At 62.0% G+C, this 21640-nt stretch overlaps 2 protein-coding genes across 2 annotated transcripts; both read left to right on the plus strand.

The window, feature by feature from the left end:
- The first annotated feature begins 577 nt into the window (after positions 1 to 577).
- SHC2 (SHC adaptor protein 2) lies at positions 578 to 5879 on the plus strand. The gene is given in 13 exon segments (XM_069878079.1): positions 578 to 620; positions 623 to 1161; positions 2247 to 2317; positions 2628 to 2688; positions 2871 to 2990; positions 3114 to 3167; positions 3343 to 3394; positions 3522 to 3648; positions 3757 to 3925; positions 4014 to 4080; positions 4467 to 4631; positions 4947 to 5248; positions 5368 to 5879. Coding segments are annotated over 13 exon segments (1899 nt in total). The 3' UTR covers positions 5497 to 5879.
- Positions 5880 to 14069: 8190 nt separating this feature from the next.
- C2CD4C (C2 calcium dependent domain containing 4C) lies at positions 14070 to 15336 on the plus strand. Its single transcript, XM_069877892.1, has one exon. It carries the CDS (start codon positions 14083 to 14085, stop codon positions 15334 to 15336), a length of 1254 nt encoding a protein of 417 aa, XP_069733993.1. The 5' UTR covers positions 14070 to 14082.
- The last annotated feature ends 6304 nt before the right edge of the window (positions 15337 to 21640 follow it).

Raw genomic sequence — 21640 nt, forward strand, 5'->3', positions numbered from 1 at the left:
AGGATGCTCTAGCATCCTGTATCCCCACATGTGCCCGGTCCCCTCAAACACTGGACTCTACAGCGATGCTCTAGCAGCTTGGGGGGCCGGTGGGGCAGAGAATGCTCTGGCAGCGGGTAGGGTGGGGGATGCTCTAGCAGGCGGTGGAGCCGATGATGCTCTAGCAGGCGGTGGAGCCGATGATGCTCTAGCAGCCCAGGAGGCCGGGGATGCTCTGGCAGAGGGTAGGGTGGGGGATGCTCTAGCAGGCGGTGGAGCCGATGATGCTCTAGCAGGCGGTGGAGCCGATGATGCTCTAGCAGCCCGGGGTGGGCCGGGGATGCTCTAGCAGCCGATGGAGCCGATGATGCTCTAGCAGCCCGGGGGGGGCCGGGGATGCTCTGGCAGCCGGGTGGGGCGGGGGATGCTCTAGCAGCCGGTGGAGCCGATGATGCTCTAGCAGCCCGGGGGGCCGGGGATGCTCTGGCAGCCGGCTGGGGCGGGGGATGCTCTAGCAGCCGGGAAGTGGGGGGGGCGGCCTCGGGCCCGGGGGGGCGGGGATGCTGCCTGTCCGGGGCGGGCACGGAGCGCTCGGCCCATGACATCAGCTCGGCGCGGCCCCGGGGGAGCGGGCGGGGGGCGGCTCGGCAGCGGCGGCGGCGGCGGCGGCGGCGGCGGCGAGCGGCCCCGGGCATGCTCCCGGAGCCCAAGTATGATCGCTTCCGAGACGAGCCGCTGACCGGCCCCATGCCGGCCCCGGTGGCCGCGGCGGGCGAGGAGCCCGAGCCCGGGACCACCTTCTGCGCGCTGCTGCCGCGGATGCCGCAATGGAAATTCCCGGGATCCGCCGGGTTCCTCGGTCGCGGCTCCTCCCGGGAGCTGTCGGTACCGGCCCGGGGAGGGGGAGAAGCGGCCCCGGGGCCCCCCTCGGCTTTAGCCGCCGCCCTGGGAGCCTGCGAGCCGCTCTGCGCCGCTCCCTGCGCTCTGCCGGGGGGCAACGGGGGGCGGCGGGGGGCGGCCCCGGGGGGGAGCGGCCCCGGGGGGGCGGCGGGGGGGCGGGCGGCTCGGGGCACCGGGGCGGAGGAGTGGAGCCGCAAGGGCAGCTTCATCCGCAAGCCGCCCCAGGGGTGGCTGCACCCCGACGAGCGCGTCCTGGGGCCCGGCGTCTCCTACATCGTCCGGGTGAGTCCCCCCCCGAACCCCCGACCCAGCACCCCCGGACCCATTAAGGGCCCCCGATCCAAAGCCCAGCACCCCCGGACCCGCGAAGTCCCCCCGAACCCACGACCCAGTTCACTCAAACCTGCTCAGTCCCCCCCAAACCCCCGACCCAGCACCCCCAGACCTGCTCGGTCTCCCCAACCCACAGTCCCAGCACCCCCAGACTCACTAAGTCCACCCCGATCCAGAGCCCAGCACCCCCAGAACAACTAAGTCCCCCCGCGCCCCCGACCCAGCACCCCCAGACCCACTCAGTCCCTCCAGCCCACAGTCCCAGCACCCTCAGACTCAGCAAGTCCCCCCGATCCAAAGCCCAGCACCCCCAGACCCACTAAGTCCCCCCCGAACTCATGACCCAGCACCCCGAGACTCGCTAAGTCCCCCCAAACACCCGACCCAGCACCCCCAGACTCATTATGTCCCTCTGAACCCTGGACCTAACATCCCCAGGCCCTCTCAGTCCCCCCAAACCCTGGACTCAGCATCCCCAGACCCACTAAATCCCCCCGACCCCAGGACCCTGTATCCCCACATGTGCCCAGTCTCCTCAAACACTGGACTCTACACCCCCAGACCCACTAAGTCTCCCTGACCCCAGACTCAGCACCCTGAATCCTGGACTCAGCACCCCTGGGGCTGCTAAATCCCCCTGCTCCCTAGACCCAGCACCCCTGGAACCACTAAGTCCCCCCGAACCCCCATCCCAGCACTTCCTGGGTCCACCCTGGACCCACCAAATCCACCGGGACCCAGCACCCTCAGACTCACTCTGTCCCCCCAAGCCCTGGACCCAGCGCCCTGGACCTTCTCTGTCCCCCCAGCCCCTACGAGGGTGGCACAAGCCAGAGACGAGTTTGTTGGGTCTCTGCACGGGGTCTGGGTGTGCGATGGGGCATTTTGGGGTGGAGGTGAAAGGATGCTGCGTGTTGGGGTGAAGCCGGCATCGAAGGGGCCCTTCTAGCTGACCCCCAGCTCCTTCCCTCCTCTCCATCACCTGGGGGGTGGCCAGAGGCTGCTCTGACCGTGTCACCCCCCCCTCCTTGCAGTACATGGGGTGCATTGAGGTGCTGCGCTCCATGAGGTCCCTCGACTTCAACACCCGAACACAGGTCACCAGGTACGGACGCCGCGGTCCCACTTGCCCCCACCCTGTGCCACCCAGAGCTCCCCACAACCCCGGGGGCTCCTTGTCCCCAGGGCCCTCTCGGGGGGGCACGCGGGGCTGGGGTTTAGGGGAGCTGTGCCCCCGCGGGATCTGTGTGGATGGAGGGCACTGCTAGGGATTGATGCCAAGAGGAGAAGGGAGGTGGCCCTGGCCATCCCACCGGTGCCCGGGGCTGCGCGGGGTGATGCCCCCAGACCCTCCAGAGCTGTGGGAAGGGAGGTGGCCAGGGGTCCGCAGTAAAAACCCAGCTTGGGGCTTGCAGGGAAGCCATCAACAGACTGTACGAGGCAGTGCCGGGCGTGAAGGGCATCTGGAAGAAGAAGGTGAGCTTGCACCCGTTCCATCCTGCCCTGGGCTTCTCCTTCGGGTGAGCCAGGACTGCAGGACAGGGCGCTGGGATGTGTTTTGGGTGTCTTGGGGCACCCTTCTGCCTCCTTCACCCCAGGAAACCTGGTCCTGGGGGGGCTGCATCACCCCCGTGCTCCTCTCCTCTCCTCTCCATCAGGCTCCCAACAAAGCTCTCTTCTCCATCCTGGGCAAGAGCAACCTCCGCTTCGCTGGCATGAGCATCGCTGTCAACATCTCCATTGATGGGCTGAACCTCATGATCCCCACCACGCGCCAGGTGAGAGCCGCTCTCGGGGACGCGGCCCCGTCATCCGCCACCTCCGAGCCTTCTGCCTCCTGCTGCAAACCCAGGGGGCTGGTGGCTAACCCCCCTTGTGGACCATGTGCCCCCCCCTCCTAGATCATCGCCAACCACCACATGCAATCCATCTCCTTCGCCTCTGGTGGAGACACGGTGAGGCACGCGCACCCCTTGGGGACAGCGGGGACGAGGAAGCTGCTGGGAGCTGAGCTGTGGGGCAGCCTGGCTCGAGGGCTGGATGTGGGGCTGGGGCCAAGCCCGTCCCCTCACCCCAGTGCCCCCAGCACAGCAGCGAGACGCGGGCCCTGAGCCCCCCCTGTGCCCCTAGGACACCATGGACTACGTCGCCTACGTCGCCAAGGACCCCATCAACCAAAGAGGTGACGCTGGCCCCCGCGCCGTGTGGAATGGGAGGGATGAGGGCTGGAGGAGGGGATCCCTCATGGCTCAGGGTGGTCCTGGAGCGTGGTGGGAGCGCTCAAGCTGTCCGTCTGTCTGTCTCTGCAGCCTGTCACATCCTGGAGTGCTGCGAGGGGCTGGCGCAGAGCGTCATCAGCACGGTGGGACAGGCCTTTGAGCTGCGCTTCAAGCAATACCTGCACAGCCCTCCCAAGGTGGTGGCACCCCCAGACAGGTAGAACCACGGGGGTTCCACCCCCACTGCCCTCCGCACCACCCCTGTTGGGCACGGGGAGGGGTCTGAGCTGGGTTGGGGTCCCCAGCTCTCCCGTCCCCACCGCAGGACGCTGGGTGCGGAGGAATCGGCGTGGGGGGAGGACGAGGAGGTGGCCGAGCACGATTACTACAACAGCATCCCAGGGAAGGAGCCCCCCCCGGGGGGGCTCATCGACTCGCGCCTCCGCCACGGCCACATCCACACTCAGCCCTCAGGCTCTGGCCCCCCCAGCCAGGTGAGGCCCCCAGGGCTGCTGCCCACCCCACCATGGGGGTCCCAGAAAGGTCCCCTCCGCCAACACCCTCGCTGTCTCCTCTCCCCAGGGGGGGTTTGCAGCCAGGAGAGACCAGAGCAGCCAGCTGGGGCCACCGTGGGACCTGGAGAGCCAGGGTGGGTACTGCTGCGGGGACACATGGGGGACTGTGGCCAAGGGTCCCCAGGGTCTGTGATCAAGGGTCCATGGGGACTGTGACCAGGAGACCCTGGGGACTGTGACCAAGGGTTCCCAGAGACCAGGGGTTCCCAGGTTCTGTGACCAGGGGTCCATGGGGACTCTGACCAGGAGATCCTGGGGACTGTGACCAAGGGTTCCCAAGGACCAAGACCAGGGGATCCTGGGGACCATGACTAGGGGACTCCAGGGACTGTGACCAGGAGAACTTGGGGACTGTGACCAAGGGTCCCCAAGAACCATGACCAGGGGGCCCTGGGGACCGTAACCAGGGTCCCCGCGGCTCTGCCCTGCTCGGGCTGGCGGTGATGCCCGGTCCTTGCAGGCCAGTCCTGCGACGGGTACCTGCAGGCGGACGGCCACCCCCTGGGACCGCGGGACTACGAGGAGCACATGTACGTGAACACACAGAGCCTGGACACCTGGGAACCGGAGGCCATGGCTCGTGGGGCACCAGAGGAGAGCCCCAAAAAGGACCTTTTTGATATGAGTAAGCCACCGGGCTGGGGTGTGCTGCAGATGTGGTGCCCGCAGCATCATGCAGGGACACTGGAATTGGGATCCCATCCTCACCAACTCTTGCTGGGGGTTGCAGGGACAGGCTTGGGGCACCTATTCCAGCCCAGCCTCACCCCGTGGAGGGGGCAGCTGTGCCGGTGCAGGGGGCACTGTCCCCTCTGTGCCTTGGGCATAGGGGTGGCCGTGGCACAGCAGGGTCTGCCCATCACCGCGAGTCCCACTGCCACCCTCTAGCCCTGCGTCACGCCCCAGGGATGTGTCCCCTCCTTGTCCCTGGCTTCCGCAGGGCCTTTCGAGGATGCTCTGAAGCTCCATGAGTGCATCGCGGGGAGTGGCACCAACCTCTCCATCGAGGACCAGTGGCCGAGCCCCCCGACGCGGAAAGCCCCCATCGCCCCCACGGAGGAGCAGCTCAAGCGGGAGCCGTGGTACCACGGGAAGATGAGCCGCAGGGATGCCGAGAGGCTCCTGCAGATGGATGGGGACTTCTTGGTGCGGGACAGCCTCACCAACCCCGGGCAGTACGTGCTGACCGGCATGCACAGCGGGCAACCCAAGCATCTGCTGCTGGTGGACCCCGAGGGAGTGGTAAGGGCAGGGTGGGCAGCTGGGTGGGAGGGGGCAGATGTTGGCAGGTTGCATGGAGACCCCACAAGGAGGCAGCTCCTCTTGGATTCAGGACCGCCGTGCCCCCCCTGATCCCGCAGGTAAGGACCAAGGACGTGCTGTTTGAGAGCATCAGCCACCTCATCAGCCACCACCGGCAGAACGAGCAGCCCATTGTGGCCGCAGAGAGCGAGCTGCATCTCCGCCAGGTTGTCCGGAGGAAGCAGTGATGCCAGGGGGGTACGTGAGCCCCCCCAAACCCGCTTCCCTGGTGCCAGGCTCGCCCCAGCCCTTGGGTATAGCTGGGGACCCCTCCGTGCTCCCCTTTTCCAGTTGTCGCTGGCCTCAGGGGGAAGCAAAGCTGCCCCAGGGTTCCTCATCCCCTTTCTCAGCGGGGCCTCATGGTTTCTAGCCCAGGGGAACCCCTCACCGCTGCCTTCCATCTTCCATGAGGGGTCCCTTGCCCTGCTGGACATGATGTTTATTCTGTACGTGGAAGCAAAATGCTGCTGGGAAGAGGGTGGGTGGCCTCACCAAGAGTGATGGGGTTTGAACCCATCAGCACTGCCCGCTCCAGCCCTCGGCTGCCCCCCAGCTCACCCCAGCGATGGGAGGGGACCTGGGTGGGCATCACTGTAGGGTCCCCGTTCCCTTCCGATATCTGGGGACACACCTCCCCATCCGTGGGGCCCCTGTCAGCAGGACCTTCACCTCCTGCCTTGGCTCTGCTGGCCACAAAGGTCTCTTGGGAGGCCGGTGCTGCTGGATGTCCCTGTTGCTTCCACGTTTCCAGCTGGATTCTCCCCAGGAGCGGCTGCCATGTGAGGCTTCCAGCGGTCCCCAAGCCCCCGCAGCCCTCCCTGGGCTGGAGCCAGGATGAAGCTGCTGCAGGGAAGGCGCAGGGCAGGGATGAGTGACCGGCATCGGCTCGTGAGGCCAGGGCTGCCAGGAGGAAAGGTCTCCCCCAGCCCCGGGACCCCCCTCCCCGGCCGGCTCGGGGCTTCAGCAGGTTTTTACAGCTTACACGTCCCCTTCTCCAGCATGTCTGGCTCTGGGGGTGGGTTTGTGGTTTGGAATACGTTTCTAATTAAACTTGGAAAGGAGGAAGGTGCCTGAGTTGTTCGTGTCACCCCTGGTCATGGCACTGGAGTGAGGCTTTTGCTGCCAGCTCCTGTGCCTGGGGGCTCAATGGAGCTGCCGAGGGTGCTGGGATGGCATAGAATCATAGAATCACCAGGTTGGAAGAGACCCACCAGATCATCGAGTCCAACCATTCCTATCAAACACTAAACCATGTCCCTCAGCGCCTCGTCCACCCGTCCCTTAAACCCCTCCAGGGAGGGGGACTCAACCCCCTCCCTGGGCAGCCTCTGCCAGGGACCAATGACCCTTTCCATGAAAATTTTTTTTCCTGATGTTCAGCCTAAACCTCCCTTGGGGGAGCTTGAGGTCATCTCCATCACCACCAGCGTCTGGTAGATCTCATGGTGGTGGTGGCAGCCGTCTCCATCGTGGCTGGTCACGCTTATCTCTGCCCCTGAGGTTACCTTGTCCTCCTTCTGAGCATGGGTCACCCCCTCCTCGTCCCTCCAGCTCTGGTGGGAGCTGCAGCACCCAGGGCTTGGTTTGAGTTGGAAGGGACCTCAAAGTCTATCCAGTTCCAACCTGCTGCCATGGGCAAGGACACCTCTCCGCTACACTGGGTGTAGTTTTGGGGGCTGTGGCGTTGGAAGGATCTAAAGCTACTGGAGAGCGTCCAGAGGGAGTTGGTGGAAGGGTTTAGAGGGGAAGCCATGTAAGGAGCAGCTAAAGTTGCTGGGTCTGTTCAGCCTGGAGAAGAGGAGGCTGAGGGGGGACCTCATCACAGCCTGTAGCTTCCTCATAAGTGGGGAAGGAGCAGGTGCTGAGCTTTTCTCTCTGGACCTCAGGGAATGGCAGAAGATGCACCAGAGCAGGGTTAGGTTGGACATTAGGAAGAGGTTCTTCACTCAGAGGACAGTGGAGCACTGGAACGGCTCCCCAGGGAAGCAGCCACAGCCCCAAGCCTGACAATATTCCAGAAGCATTTGGCCATCTCCCTCAGCCCCACAGTGTGGATGTTGGGGTGTCCTGTGCAGGGACAGGAGCTGGACTCGATGAGCCTTGTGGGTCCCTTCCAGCTCAGGCTGTTCTATGATTAGGTCCCTTCTGCTCGCCCCTGGGCCACCAGCACCTGCCGTGGGGAGCGAGGACGCTGAGTCAATGGATAAAATCAGCCCCTAAAAAAAGCCCAGCACCACACGTGTAATTTTCCATTGATGGTTGAATATCTCCGGGGATGCGGTGTTTCTCTCTCAGCTGCTATTTTTTGCCATGTAGTAATGCATCCGCAAAGGTGATCGCACCGTTCCCTCAATAGCAGAGGCAGAAAAAGGCAGCGAGAGCTCAGACAACCTTCCAGTACCTGAAGGGGCTACGAGAAAGCTGAGGAGGGGCTGTTCACAAAGGCTTGTGGTGGCAGGATGAGGGGCAATGGGGATAAACTGGAGAGGGGCAGGTCTAGACTGGACATAAGGAGGAATTTCTTCATCATGAGGGTGGGGAGGCCCTGGAACAGGTTGCCCAGGGACATGGTGGCTGCCCCATCCCTGGAGGTGTTGAAGGGTAGGTTGGATGGGGCTCGGAGCCCCTGATCCAGTGGGAGGTGTGGGCAGGGACTGGGAGCCCAGAGGCAGCGAGCTGGAAGCTAAAAACAATTAAAACACATCTGAGGGCTTTATTGAGTTAAGGATGGACGTGAATAATGCAGTCAGAGCACCAGGGAGCGCTCCCATCTGAAACTGGATTTCTTTCCACGTGCTCTGCGTCCCCAGTGTGACTCCACTCTGGACTGGTCCTCACTGGGCAAGGAAGGGCAAGGGAGGAGGGGGCTGCAGGCATTGAGGTTGATGATAAAAGAGAGGAGATTGGGATTAGAGCTGAGGAAGAATTGTTCTGCTGTAAAGGTGTGGAGGTCCTGGCCCTGGTTACCCAGAGCAGTGGTGGCTGCCCCATCCCTGGAGGTTCAAGGCCAGGTTGGATGGGGCTTGGAGCCCCTGATCCAGTGGGAGGTGTCCCTGCCCGTGGGTGGAACTGGATGGGTTTTGGGGTCCTGATGCCAGCCCCTTCCCCTTACAGGGTTCTCTCTTCCCAGCTTCCAGCAGGTGGTAGCATGCTGCCAGCGTCACCAGCCGCGTCCCCAGTCCTGGCAGTGTCCCCAGCACCACCAGTATCCCAGCTCTGCCAGCATCTCCAGCCCCATCCCCAGCCCCACCAGTGTCCATCCCCATCCCCACCAGCATCCCCAGTCCTGCCAGTGTCCCCATCCCCATCCCCAGCCCTGCCACTGTCCCCATCCCCATCCCCACCAGCATGCCCAGCCCCACATCTCTTGCCCCAGTGCTGTGCCCAGACCTTGCCACACATCGTGTGCCTCCAGCAGCCTCCAGGCCAGCAAGAGGGACCCTCATCCATCCGTCTTGCCCAGCTCTTGCCTGGCTTCCCATCACGCTGCCTGGGGACGCGGCTCTGGAACCTCAAGCTGCCCCTTGCTGGCATCCTGATGTGGGGAGAGCCCTGGATGAGGGGGAGGCAGGTGGGGAAAGGCACTGCTCCCAGTTCCAACCTGCTGGGTGCCGAGCGAGGGCACGGAATCTGTTTTGGAGGCCAGGAAAACCTTGTTTTGTGCTGGCTTTGTGAATGTTTGTTCTCTGCCTGGTTCCAGTCTGGGTCTGGCAGCCCCGGCTGTGGTCTCTGCCTGTGCTGCTGGGAAGGGATGTCCCAAGCACAGCCCATGTCCTGGAGAATCATAGAATCATAGAGTAACCAGGTTGGAAGAGACCCACCAGATCATCGAGTTCAACCATTCCCATCAATCACTAACCCATGTCCCTCAGCACCTCGTCCACCCGTCCCTTAAACCCCTCCAGGGACGGTGACTCAACCCCCTCCCTGGGCAGCCTCTGCCCCTGCCCAATGACCCTTTCCATGAAAAATTTCCTCCTAATGTCCAGCCTGACCCTCCCCTGGTGGAGCTTGAGGCCATTCCCTCTCGTCCTGTCCCCTGTCCCTTGGGAGAAGAGCCCAGCTCCCTCCTCTCCACAACCTCCTTTCAGGGAGTTGGAGAGAGCAATGAGGTCTCCCCTCAGCCTCCTCTTCTCCAGGCTAAACACCCCCAGCTCTCTCAGCTGCTCCTCTTCTTCTCCAGCCCCTTCCCCAGCTTCGTTGCTCTTCTCTGGACTCGCTCCAGAGCCTCAACATCCTTCTTGTGGTGAGGGGCCCAGAACTGACCCCAGGATTCGAGGAGCGGTCTCCCCAGTGCCGAGTCCAGAGGGAGAAGAACCTCCCTGGCCCTGCTGGCCACGCCGTTTCTGATCCAAGCCAAGATGCCATTGGCCTTCTTGGCCACCTGGGCCACTGCTGGCTTATGTTCAGTCACTGTCAACCAACACCCCCAAGTCTTTCAGGGGAGATGCTGGAGATGCAAGTGTGGGATCCGTCCTGCCTATCCTCTCACTGGGGCATCTCTGTCCAACCACCCCAGCTCCTCTTTTTTTTCAAACCTAGAAGGCCTGCCCGGAGCTGAGGCCACACAAACTCAGCACAGGCAGCTCCGAGCTCTGCTCCTCTCTGTGCCCCAGAGGCACGGCGGGCAGGGCTGGCCCAGCTCCAGCGCTCTTTGTTATCTCAAGGGAACTCAACCATTTCTGCACCTTGTTTACCAACCGTTGGGCACGGTGGAGGAAAGGCAAACATCAGCCCTTTTGTTCACCAGCCTCCTCTTCCCGGGAGCCCCGAACTCCTCTCCCAGGCTCCACGGTTTTAAACTAAGGGAGGGGAGATTTAGACTGGAGAGAAGGAAGAGATTTTTTACATGGAAGGTGGTGAAAGACAGGAATCGGTTGCCCAGGGAGGCACTGAAGGCTCCATCCTTGGAAACACTCAAGGTCAGGTTGGATGGGGCTGTGAGCAACCTGATCTGGTTGAAGATCTCTCTGCTCTTGTAGGGGGGTTGGACTGGATGAGCTGTAAAGCTCCCTTCCAACCCAAAGCATTCTGTGATTCCATGATCTATCCTCTTCCCCTCCCGCAGGACCCAGGACTCAGTGCCCTGCAGAGGGAGGAGGGTTGTACCCCCAGACCTTCTCCCCCAAAACATCTCCCAGGCGCTGGCAGAGCTGCCTGCCGGCCCTTGGTCTGGCTCCACGCAGCTGGCTGTGTCTTTTTATCAGCTTAGAATCAGGATGCAGAGCGAGCTGAGATTTCTCACCTCTCACACTCACTGCTGGGCTGCAGCAGCCCCTGCTGAAGGAGCTCGCCATGCCAGGAGGCCCTTCCTGGGCATTATTCCCAGCCCTTCTCTGCTGTGGGATGGCAACGGTGCCTTCCCTGCAGCCTGACAGCATCCACAGGGCAGCAGCCGTGGAGGAAGAGCTGCTGGTCCCCCTGTTTGTGTCACTAGAGGGGAACTGTTGCTGGTCCCCCTGTTCATGCTGGTCCTCATGTTTGTGCCACCAGGGAGGAATTGCTGCTGGTCCCCCTGTTTGTGCCACCAGGGAGGAATTGCTGCTGGTCCCCCTGTTTGTGCCACCAGGGAGGAATTGCTGCTGGTCCCTCTGTTTGTGCCACCAGAGAGGAATTGCTGCTGGTCCCCCTGTTTGTGCCACCAGAGGGGAACTGCTGCTGGTCCCCCTATTCATGCTGGTCCCCCTGTTTGTGCCACCAGGGAGGAAGAGCTGCTGGTCCCCCTATTTGTGTCACTAGGGGGAACTGCTGCTGGTGCCCCTATTCGTGCTGGTCCCCCTGTTTGTGCCACCAGGGAGGAATTGCTGCTGGTCCCCCTGTTTGTGCCACCAGAGGGGAACTGCTGCTGGTCCCCCTATTCATGCTGGTCCCCCTGTTTGTGCCACCAGGGAGGAAGAGCTGCTGGTCCCCCTATTTGTGTCACTAGGGGGAACTGCTGCTGGTGCCCCTATTCGTGCTGGTCCCCCTGTTTGTGCCACCAGGGAGGAATTGCTGCTGGTCCCCTGTTTGTGTCACTAGGGGGGAACTGCTGCAGGTCCCCCTATTCGTGCTGGTCCCCATGTTTGTGCCACCAGAGAGGAGCAGCTGGTCCCCTGCTCATCCTGCTCCTCGCATCCCTGTCCCCAAGGCTGTAAATCCACGTAGTGCTGGGGTTGCTCACCTTGGTCTGAGAGTCTCCAGCCTCCCTCCCAGCACCGGGGCCTGCAGGGATGCTCCAGATCCTCTTGATGTTTTGCTCCCAGCACCTCCTGGGCCTCATCCTGTCCCGGCCAGGAGCCGGAGAGCTGTGTGACATCTGTCACCGCCTCCCCCCTCTCCTCCAGCCGCGATATCCAACCACTTCATGCACTCAGCGGGTCCTCGAGCTCCAAGCCGCCTTGGAGTGCTGTTGGCTTTGTTCAGCGCTTTGATGAGCTCAAGAGCTCGGAGGGGAGAGTGGGATCCTCCCAGGGTGATGGAGGGGGGGGGTGGCACCGCTTCATCGTGCCATCCTCAGCCCTCGGGAGTGGGGGGATGCGTTTTTGGGGGACCCGGCTGGTGCTGCCCCCCTGTCCCAGCCCAGGACCCCGCAGTCCCTGTCCCATCGCAGCCTCCTGCGGGTCCCCCCGGGTGCCCCTGGTCCTACCCCCCCCCCCCCCAACCCAACCCCGAGCATCATCCCCCCGGGGCGGCGCGGGGGGATGCGGGGGCGCGGCGCTCGGATGACGGCGGCGCCGGGGAAGGAGCGGGGCCGCCGCTACCGCCCTATAAAAGCGGAGCCCGCCCCGCCCGGGCTGCGGCGGCGGCGGCTCCGCTCCGGCTGCGGCGGCTCCGGGTTCGTCCCGTCGCGACCCACCCCGCTCCCGTCGCGGCTCCTCCCGACCCATCGCCTTCCTTCCCTCCCATCCCGTTCTCCCATCCCATCCCATCCCATCCCATCCCATCCCATCCCATCCCATCCCATCCCATCCCATCCCATCCCATCCCATCCTCTCCCTACCCCCTTTCCCCTCCCATCCTGTCCCATTCTCCCATCCCAACCCTCTCTCCCATCCCATCCCGTCCCCCTCTCCCACCCCACCCCATCCCGTCCCGTTTTCCCATCCCATCCTGTCCCCCTCTCCCATCCCATCCCATCCCATCCCACCCCACCCCATCCCATCCTCTCCCTACCCCCTTTCCCCTCCCATCCTGTCCCGTTCTCCCATCCCAACCCTCTCTCCCATCCCATCCTGTCCCCCTCTCCCATCCCATCCCATCCCATCCCATCCCATCCCATCCCATCCCATCCCATCCCATCCCATCCCATCCCATCCCATCCTCTCCCTACCCGCTTTCCCCTCCCATCCTGTCCTGTTCTCCCTTCCCAACCCTCTCTCCCATCCCATCCCATCCCATCCCATCCCATCCCGTCCCGTCCCGTCCCGTCCCGTCCCGTCCCGTCCCGTCCCCCTCTCCCATCCCACCCCATCCCGTCCTGTTTTCCCATCCCATCCCGTCCCCCTCTCCCATCCCATCCCATCCCATCCCGTTCTCCCATCCTTGTCCCTTTTCCCCTGGGCTGGTGGGTCCCCATGTCCCTCGGTGCGACCGGTTTCTTCCCATCCTTGTCTCTTTGTCCCACAGCGCAACCAGTTCTCCCCTCCCGTCCCATTCTCCCACCCTGTTCTCCTCTCTCCTCCCCTCCCTCTCCCTTCCCATTCCTTCAGTCCTGGTGCCCCTCGGTGCGGCCGGTTCCTCCCCGTCCCCCCCTCGCTGGCAGATCCCCGCGAGCCTCGGCTCCGCTGTTTTCCTCCCATCCTGCTCCCTGTGGCCCTCGGCGCGGCCGCTTCCCTCTCATTCTTGTCTCTGACCCCTCTCCCATCCTTGTCTCCTTGTCCCACAGCACAACCACGTCCCTCCCATCTTTGTCCCCTTTCCCCTGGGCTGGTGGGTCCCCATGTCCCTCAATGTGACCGGTTTCCTCCCATCCTTGTCCCCTTTGCCCTGGGCTGGCACGTTCCTGTGTCCCTCGGTGTGACTGGTTTCTTCCCATCCATGTCCCTTTTTCCCCAGGCTGGCGGGTCCCCATGTCCCTTGGTGTCACCAGTTTCTTCCCATCCTTGTCTCCTTGTCCCACAGCACAACCACTTCCCTCCCATCCTTGTCCCCTTTCCTCCAAGCTGGTGGATCCCTGTGTCCCTCGATGTGACCAGTTTCTTCCCACCCTTGTCCCACAGCACAACTGGTTCCCTCCCATCCTTGTCCCCTTTCCCCTGGGCTGGAGGGTCCCCGTGTCCCTCGATGTGACCAATTTCTTCTTATCCTTGTCTCCTTGTCCCACAGCGCAACTGGCTCCCTCCCATCCTTGTCCCCATTCCTGGGCTGGTGGGTCCCCGTGTCCTTCGGTGTGACTGGTTTCTTCCTATCCTTGTCCTACAGCACAATCTCTTCCCTCTCATTCTTGTCCCATTTCCCTCAGGCTGGATGATCCCCATGTCCGTCTGTGTGACTGGTTTCCTCCCATCCTTGTCCCTTTTCCTCCGGGCTGGTGGGTGCCCGTGTCCCTTGATGTCACCGGTTTCTTCCCATCCTTGTCTCCTTGTCCCACTGTTCAACCTCTTCCCTCCCATCCTTGTCCCTTTTCCCCTGGGCTGGTGGGTCCCCATGTCCCCCAGTGTAGCCGCTTCCCTCCCATCCTTGTCCCCATTCCTGGGCTGGTGGGTCCCCATCTCCTGGTGCCACTGGTCGCACAGCCCCAGTCCCCGGTGCCATCGTTGCCCCTCGGTCTCTTCCAGCCCCACCCTGGTGGCACCATGTGGCTCCTGGAGCGGCTTCGTGGCGTGGCAGAGAACGGTGGCTCTCGGGGCGCTGAGGAGTCCCCGCGAGGCTCCCGCTACAGCAACGTCCTCACCCCGGACAAGATCCCCGACTTCTTCATCCCCCCCAAGCTGAGCGCGGCGCCCGCTGAGGCTGAGGGTCCCGAGACCCCCGCGGCGCCCGCCTTGGGTCCCTCAGCCTCAGAGCAGGACCTGGCTGGACGTAAAGCCCCTCGCAGCCCCCGGCCATCCAGCCGACCCCGGGCGCGGGCTGCCGGCCGGCACATCATCCAGATCGAGAGCGCCGAGGACTGGACGGCGGAGGGCGGCTTCGGCACCAACGCCGACCCGCAGGCGCAGACGGCGATGTCGCTGCCCTACGTGCCCAAAGCTCAAACGTCCTACGGCTTCGCCACGCTGGTGGAGAGCCCCCACACGCGACGCAAAGAGTCGCTTTTCCACAGCGAGCACAGCAGCCTCTGCCCCTCGCCGGCCACCTCGCCCGGCGCCCAGCGCCGAGCCAAGCTCAACGGGGAGAGCAGACCCCGCACGCCCGTTGACTTGGGCGCAGCCCTCATGCACCCCGGCCGCTACTTCAGCGGCGGCGAGAGCGACACGTGCTCCTCGGCCGAGTCGTCGCCCTTCGGCTCGCCGCTGCTGTCCCGCTCCGTCTCCCTGCTGAAGATCTTCAGCCAGGAGAGCCAGTCCAAGGTCATCAAGCTGAAGCAGTCGGTCGCTCGCAACAGCTCGCTCTCCACCGACGACAGCTCGGCCGACACCAGCCCCAGCGCTCAGCGACGTTCCCGTAGCGCCCCGGCCGGGGGGCACCCCCCGAGTGCCCTGCTGCCCCTGGACCTGCCCGCGAGCCGGGATCGGGAGCACAGCCTGAGGCTCAGCCGGGGTGGGAGCCTGAGGTTGTCCGCTGAGTACGACCCTTCCAACGCGCGGCTGCGCGTGCGGCTCATCTCGGCCGAGGATCTCTACGACGTCCTCGTCGACCCGCGCAGCATCAACTGCTGTGTCTCGCTGTGCCTCAACCCCGGGAAGCTGCAGAAGCAGCGCAGCACCATCGTCAAGAACAGCCGCAACCCCGTCTTCAACGAGGACTTCTTCTTCGACGGGCTGGGCCTCGGCCACGCCAGGAAGATGTCCCTCAAGCTCAAGGTGGTCAACAAGGGCAGCAGCCTTAAGCGGGACACGCTGCTGGGGGAGAAGGAGCTGCCGCTCACCGCCCTCCTGTCCTGCCTGTAGGTTCTCACTGCCAGCCCCACAGGGACCTGCCTGCCCGTGGGGCTGGGGGGATGTGGGGCTGGTGGCCCTGGCCCCCAGCCTCGCTGCAGGAGGGGTTGGAAGGGCCGCTTGGAGGAGGGATGGGGCCGTGGTGGAGTCTCTAGGGTCGATGCTGCCACGGGGCTCTGCCCACGCCAGCCCGACTGTGGTGGGACAGGGAACTGCCCCCCATCTGCTCCCTCCCTGCTCCCTCCTGGGGCTGCGTCTCATTGCTCTCTCCAACTCCCTGAAAGGAGGTTGTGGAGAGGAGGGAGCTGGGCTCTTCTCCCAGGGGACAGGGGACAGGACGAGAGGGAATGGCCTCAAGCTCCACCAGGGGAGGTTCAGGCTGGACATCAGTAAGAAATATTTCACAGAACGGGTGATTGGTCCCTGGCAGAGGCTGCCCAGGGAGGGGGTTCAGTCACCTTCCCTGGAGGGGTTTAAGGGATGGGTCAACGAGGTGCTGAGGGACATGGTTTAGTGTTTGATAGGAATGGTTGGACTTGATGATCAGATGGGTCTTTTCCAACCTGGTGATTCTATGATTCTATTCTATGATTCTATGAAGCAGGGAGCCACCGGTCCTGTCTCCACTGGGAAGGATGGATGGCACCTTCTGGGCTCTTGCACACCTCCCGGGTGCCTGTGGTCTCCAGCATGAAGGTTGGGGGTGGGTAGATCTCCAGGGCATACTTATTGCCACCTCTCTAAGTCCTGGTGGCTGGAGTTGGGTGACAGCATCGATCTCAGCTTTAATTCAAAAGATAAGTTTCCAGTGTTAGAAGCTGCAGAAAAAATACCGTAGAGGTGACCCAAGAGGGAGATGACCCCGGGGGATGAGTCAGGTTTGTGGGTTTTGAGCCTTCCTGGACTCTTCCCAGCCCTGCGGGACTGCAAGTCAGCTCCATCTGACACCTCCAGCCTCCTGAGGCTCCCTCCCTGCCTGTGTCCCTGCCGACCCCCTGTGGGAAACGGCTCTATGAGCCTCGGAGGCTTTGGATTTGCCCCAATCCAGGAGCTGCCCGTGCCCATCCCCTGCCCGTGGGAGGGAGATGCCATGGGGGGACCTGGGGGTACCTGGCATCCCTCACCCTGGGCACACGGATGCTCCCGGCTCGTGTCTCAGCGACGTGCTTGCTGACAAAAGCCAAGTAGCCCTCCTGGAGTGCTGGTGGCCTGGCTGGCACTGGGGATGTCCCCAGGGCATGGGGACAGGCTGAGGCTCCCTCTACCCCGCTGGCACCTTGAGGGGCTGGAGGGCTTGTGAGCAGCACCTGCTTGGTTGAAGGGATGAAACCCAGCGGGACTCTGAAGCCGCTGGCCTCGCTCTGTGGTTTCCCTTCAAAGCTCCATCCATCCCCGCTGCCCCAGTTGATGGACTGGAGGCACTGGGAGCTGGGGAGGTGCCAGCCAGGGCGTTGCGGTGGGTGGATAAAGCCTTGTTGTTGCTTGGTGTGGTGTTCCCCATTGCATCGGGCTCTGCATGTTGCTGGGGAAGGGAGCCGGGTCCGCGGAGCTCCTCTCCCCGCCTGTTGCAGCACGCGTGGACACACACGCACACACGTGTCCCTCTGTGTTAACCTCTGTCGGTGGCAGTTGATGTTCCTTCCTTGTCCTTCGCAGCAGATGGCAGATCTCAGTGTTGGCTATTTATATCCGAGGCTGATCTTTCCCAGCGTGTTTTACTTCTGTCTGTAAATACGTTTCAGGTACTCGAGGCATGGTTCCGATAGCGCCGTGTTTTGCATGTCGGGGGGATTTGGGGTGATCGTGGCTGTTTTGTTGAGCTTGTGTCTGAAAACAAACCGTGCAGGACGTAAGGAGCAGACACGTTCCTTCCTTCGTGGGAGGATTTCCCACCTGAGGCTTCCCACTGCTCCCATCGAGGGGGAACCTCCCGGCTCCCCCAGCGCCCTGGCTCATCCTGGGGGGTTCTGGGGAGGGTGGGATGGGGAGAGGGGCCACGTCTTTGGGCTGGGGGCAAAAGCCTTGCTCCTGAGTAAACCCAGGGCAGGATGGGGACCTTGCCTGGCTGGCTGCTGCCTGACAGCACCATGCACTGTTTGCCAGGGATGCTCTGGTCCCCCCTAGGGATGCTCTGGTCCCCCCAAGGGATGCTGCAGTCCCCCCTAGGGATGCTGCATTCCTCCCTAGGGATGCTGCAGTACCCCCCAAGGATGATGCGGTACCCCCCTAGGGATGCTGTGGTCGCCCCTAGGGATGCTGCGGTCCCCTCCAAGGGTGCTGTGGACCCCCTAGGGATGCTGTGGTCCCCTCCAGGGATGCTGCGGTCCCCCCTAGGGATGCTGCAGTCCCCCTGGGGGTACTGCGGTCCCCCTGGGGATGCTGTGGTCCCCTCCAGGGATGCTGCGGTCCCCTCTAGGGATGCTGTGGTCCCCCCTAGGGATGCTGTGGTCCCCTCTAGGGATGCTGCGGTCCCCCTGGGGGTACTGCGGTCCCCCTGGGGATGCTGTGGTCCCCTCCAGGGATGCTGCGGTCCCCTCTAGGGATGCTGTGGTCCCCCCTAGGGATGCTGCGGTCTCCAGGATGCCTCCATCCAGGGTGCCGCATCCTCCAGGCTGCTGTGATCCCCAGGGATGCTGCACCTGCAAGGGGCTGGTGGGACCCAGGCATCACTAGGGGTGGAGGGGAGGGAGAAGAGGAGCTGAGCAAAGATTTTGGTGCTCTATGAGAAATTTGGCGGGGGTGAAGCATCCCCCATGGCAAAGCTGTGTGCCTTTGGGTTTGGGGAGGGGGGGGGATGTTGAGAGAAGGACCCTGGGATGCTCCTTGGGTTGGGGCTGGCCCTGGTGGGGATCTTCTCTTCTAGCTCTTTTCTACTGTTCCTGCTCTGATATTTCTGTGGCTGGATTTAATGATGCATTTTTGGAGTGAAAAAAATTATTATATATATATATATATTAATACCTGAATGGAATGTTTGTTTACAGATGACTTCCCCTTTTTAGTGCAATAAAGTAATTTCTAAAACAGATGCAGGTGGTGACCCAGCTTCTTGGTTTCCCTGAGATGGTCCCTTTGGTTTTTATTGTTGCGGCTGCAGCATGTCTCCAGCTCTGTTATCTTCCCTGTGCTGTGGAAGGGTGGGAGAGCAGAGCTGAGACCCTGGACTGGGTGATGAAGCAACGACTGCTCTTCTGGATGCTCCATTCTGAGACTTGCAGGGGCTCAAAGCGTTTTGGAGGTCCAGGGAGGTTCTTCTCCCTCTGGACTCGGCACTGGGGAGACAGCTCCTGGAATCCTGGGGTCAGTTCTGGGCCCCTCACCACAAGAAGGATGCTGAGGCTCTGGAGTGAGTCCAGAGAAGAGCAACGAAGCTGGTGAGGGGGCTGGAGAAGAAGAGGAGCGTCTGAGAGAGCTGGGGGTGTTTAGCCTGGAGAAGAGGAGGCTGAGGGGAGACCTCATTGCTCTCTGCAACTCCCTGAGAGAAGTTTGTGGAGAGGAGGGAGCTGGGCTCTTCTCCCAGGTGACAGGGGACAGGAGGAGAGGGAATGGCCTCAAGCTCCACCAGGGGAGGTTCAGGCTGGACATTAGGAGGAAATTTTTCATGGAAAGGGTCATTGGTCCCTGTCCGAGGCTGCCCAGGGAGGGGGTTGAGTCCCCTTCCCTGGAGGGGTTTAAGGGACGGGTGGACGAGGTGCTGAGGGACGTGGGTTACTGATTGATGGGAACGGTTGGACTCGATGATCCGGTGGGTCTTTTCCAACTTAGTGATTCCATGATTCTGTGAGACAGGGTTGTGGCGACGGAGAGCCCCTTCCCGTGCTCCCGCAGGAATCCTTCCTCCTCTTCTGGACTCCTTCCTCCTCCTCACCAGCTCCCCCAGCCTGGCCCCTGTTCCTCTCCTCAGCAGTGCTGGTGATTAAGGATATGACGATGTTTTTTTGCTCCCTGTCAGCAGCGGGCACAGCGTGGGCTGCAGCTCTGCCCTCGCAGGGAGCCCAACACCCTCAACCCTGGGCTCGGAGCATCCTTGGGGGGTTCTGTGCAGGACGGCTGAGCTCTGACCCTTTGGCAGCACAGAGGTGGAACCCTCCCAGATGCTCTTACAGCATCGCAGCCCTTTCCCCTTCCAAACTCCAGCCCTTCGGTCCGGTTCCTGCACAGCCGCGATGATCCGCGCTGGCAGAGGTTTTGGTGTGGAAGCAAACCCCACGGTTTCCATGCAGCTGCGGTGCTGCTGGATGCATCTCTGCAGTGTGAGTGATGGGAATGTTGGATGAGCCACTCCCAGGGCATCCCCTGGACCGTTTCCCTCCCCTGCCCAGCTGTCGGATCCATTGTTCACATAATTACCTGGTTTTTTTTTTTTTTTAGTTTCCCCCACTTTCCATTTCCAAATCTGCTTTTAACCAGACGCTGCTGAAGAAAAGGGGGAGGTTTGTCTGCTACCTAAATGCCATTTTTCTAATTTCTACTATTCTATTAATTTGTCATTTCGGGAAGAAATCAAGGCTGGGAGCACTAAACAGATCCGCCCTCTCTCCTCCTGCCCCCGCAGGGGCAGGGAAAGCAGCCTGGGGAGAGCTTGGCAGGTGCCAATAATGTAAGGATTTGCTTTTTCTAGAGGTGTAAAGCTAGAGCAGTTAGCAATAAAATGAGGCTGATTAAGTTCGGGTGAACTAGAGTGGCTGGGGTCAGCCTGAACACATGAAAAAAATCCCTGGAAAGTGTTCAACATTCAAATAGTGGAAGCAGGCAGAGGGGTGGAGAGGAGAGGCTGTGGGGGAAGATTTAGCTCTGAATTTGTAATTGAGCCATTGTGGGAAGGAAACGCAGCTGCTTCTCTGGACCCTCTTTGCACCTCAAATCCTGGGTTCAGCTTTTGTCCCTCGCTGCAAGGACATTGAGGGGCTGGAGAGTCTCTGGTGAAGGGGAACGGAGCTGGGGAAGGGGCTGGAGAACAAGGGTTATGAGAGGTGGCTGAGGGACCTGGGGTTGTTTATCCTGGAGAAAAGAGGAGGAGGGGAGACCTCATCACTGTCTACAACTGCCTGAAAGGAGGTTGTGGAGAGGTGGGTGCTGGGCTCTTCTCCCAAGTAATAAGCAGTGGGATGAGAGGGAATGGCCTCAAGGTGCACCAGGGGAGGTTTAGGTTGGTTATTAGGAATAATTGCTTCATGGAAAGGGTTCTCAGGCAATGGCAGAGGTTGCCCAGGGCAGTGGTGGAGTCCCCATCCCTGGAGGGGTTTAAGAGACTGGCAGATGAGGTGCTTAGGGGTGGTTCAGTAGTGGCCTTGATGATCTCAAAGCTCTTTTCCAGCCAAATGATTCTATGACCTGAGATGGCTGAGATCCTCTTGGGATGAGGCTCAGAACTGGAAGATGCTGTTGATGGCTGGGGAGGTGGGGGGGAAATCAGAGGATGTGTCCCCCTATCCTGGATGCTGTCAGGTGGGAATCCAAGGGTGGTTCTACCCATCACCGGTGATGCCCACGTTAAGGGATGCTTGAAATTTCCCCTGCAAGGAGGATTCTCTGGCCAGGGGTCCCCATGCCAACACAGCCGTGTGGGGGTTGTGCTGGGGCACGTGTCTGCGCAGAGTGATCCATGCAGGAAACTGAGGCAGAGAGGGGAGAGGGCTGGATACAGAGGAGCCGGTGGCAGCTGCTGCCTCCGTTAACCTTATCTCCATAGCGAGATTCACCTGGGCAGATGCGCACACAGGCCTTGGCTATTTTTAGTCCTGTGTTCCCTCAATGCAAGGACTCAACTTCTGAGAAAATTGCCTGGAGCTTATTTAGCTGTGTGCGCGATGGCTGGCGAGGGAGGGAGGGGGCAAATTGGAGGCTCGCTCTCAGATGGGGCATGTGCCGAGGCTGGGACTCCCCAGGGAGGGTTTCCCAGGGGGGAAACCAGCATTGCTGTCCCCAGAGAAGGACACCCCATCCCTTCCCCATCCCCTAGCCAGGCAGAGGGTCCGAGGTCAGAGCGCAGTCGCCAGCAGATGCTCAGGGACTGGGGCTGGAGCGGCTTTTGGCTGTGTAAGACGGCAATGGTTGGTTGTCATCTCCCGATTTTCGGGTGCTGTTGGGTCTGGGGGAGCCCTAAGTGACCCCCCCAGGCAGCTCCATCCTCCCCTGGGCCATATCCCCATCCCCTGCACCCAACTCAGCTGCTGTTTTACCATTTTGGTCAGAAAAAGCATCTCCCCGTTGCCTGGCAACGCTGCCTGGTCCAGCAGCGAGGGCTGGGCAGGGGGCTCTCTCCCACCCGCATCCCCAGCTGTGCTGGTGCCAGGGGCGAGGGGCCAGGGGCTTG

This window comes from Phaenicophaeus curvirostris, chromosome 28, assembly GCF_032191515.1.
Source record: "Phaenicophaeus curvirostris isolate KB17595 chromosome 28, BPBGC_Pcur_1.0, whole genome shotgun sequence".
Classification (NCBI taxonomy): Eukaryota; Metazoa; Chordata; class Aves; order Cuculiformes; family Cuculidae; genus Phaenicophaeus; species Phaenicophaeus curvirostris.

Coding starts and splice junctions, on each gene's coding strand:
- C2CD4C (XM_069877892.1), top strand. CDS start 14,083: ATGTGGCTCCTGGAGCGGCTTCGTGGCGTGGCAGAGAACGGTGGCTCT.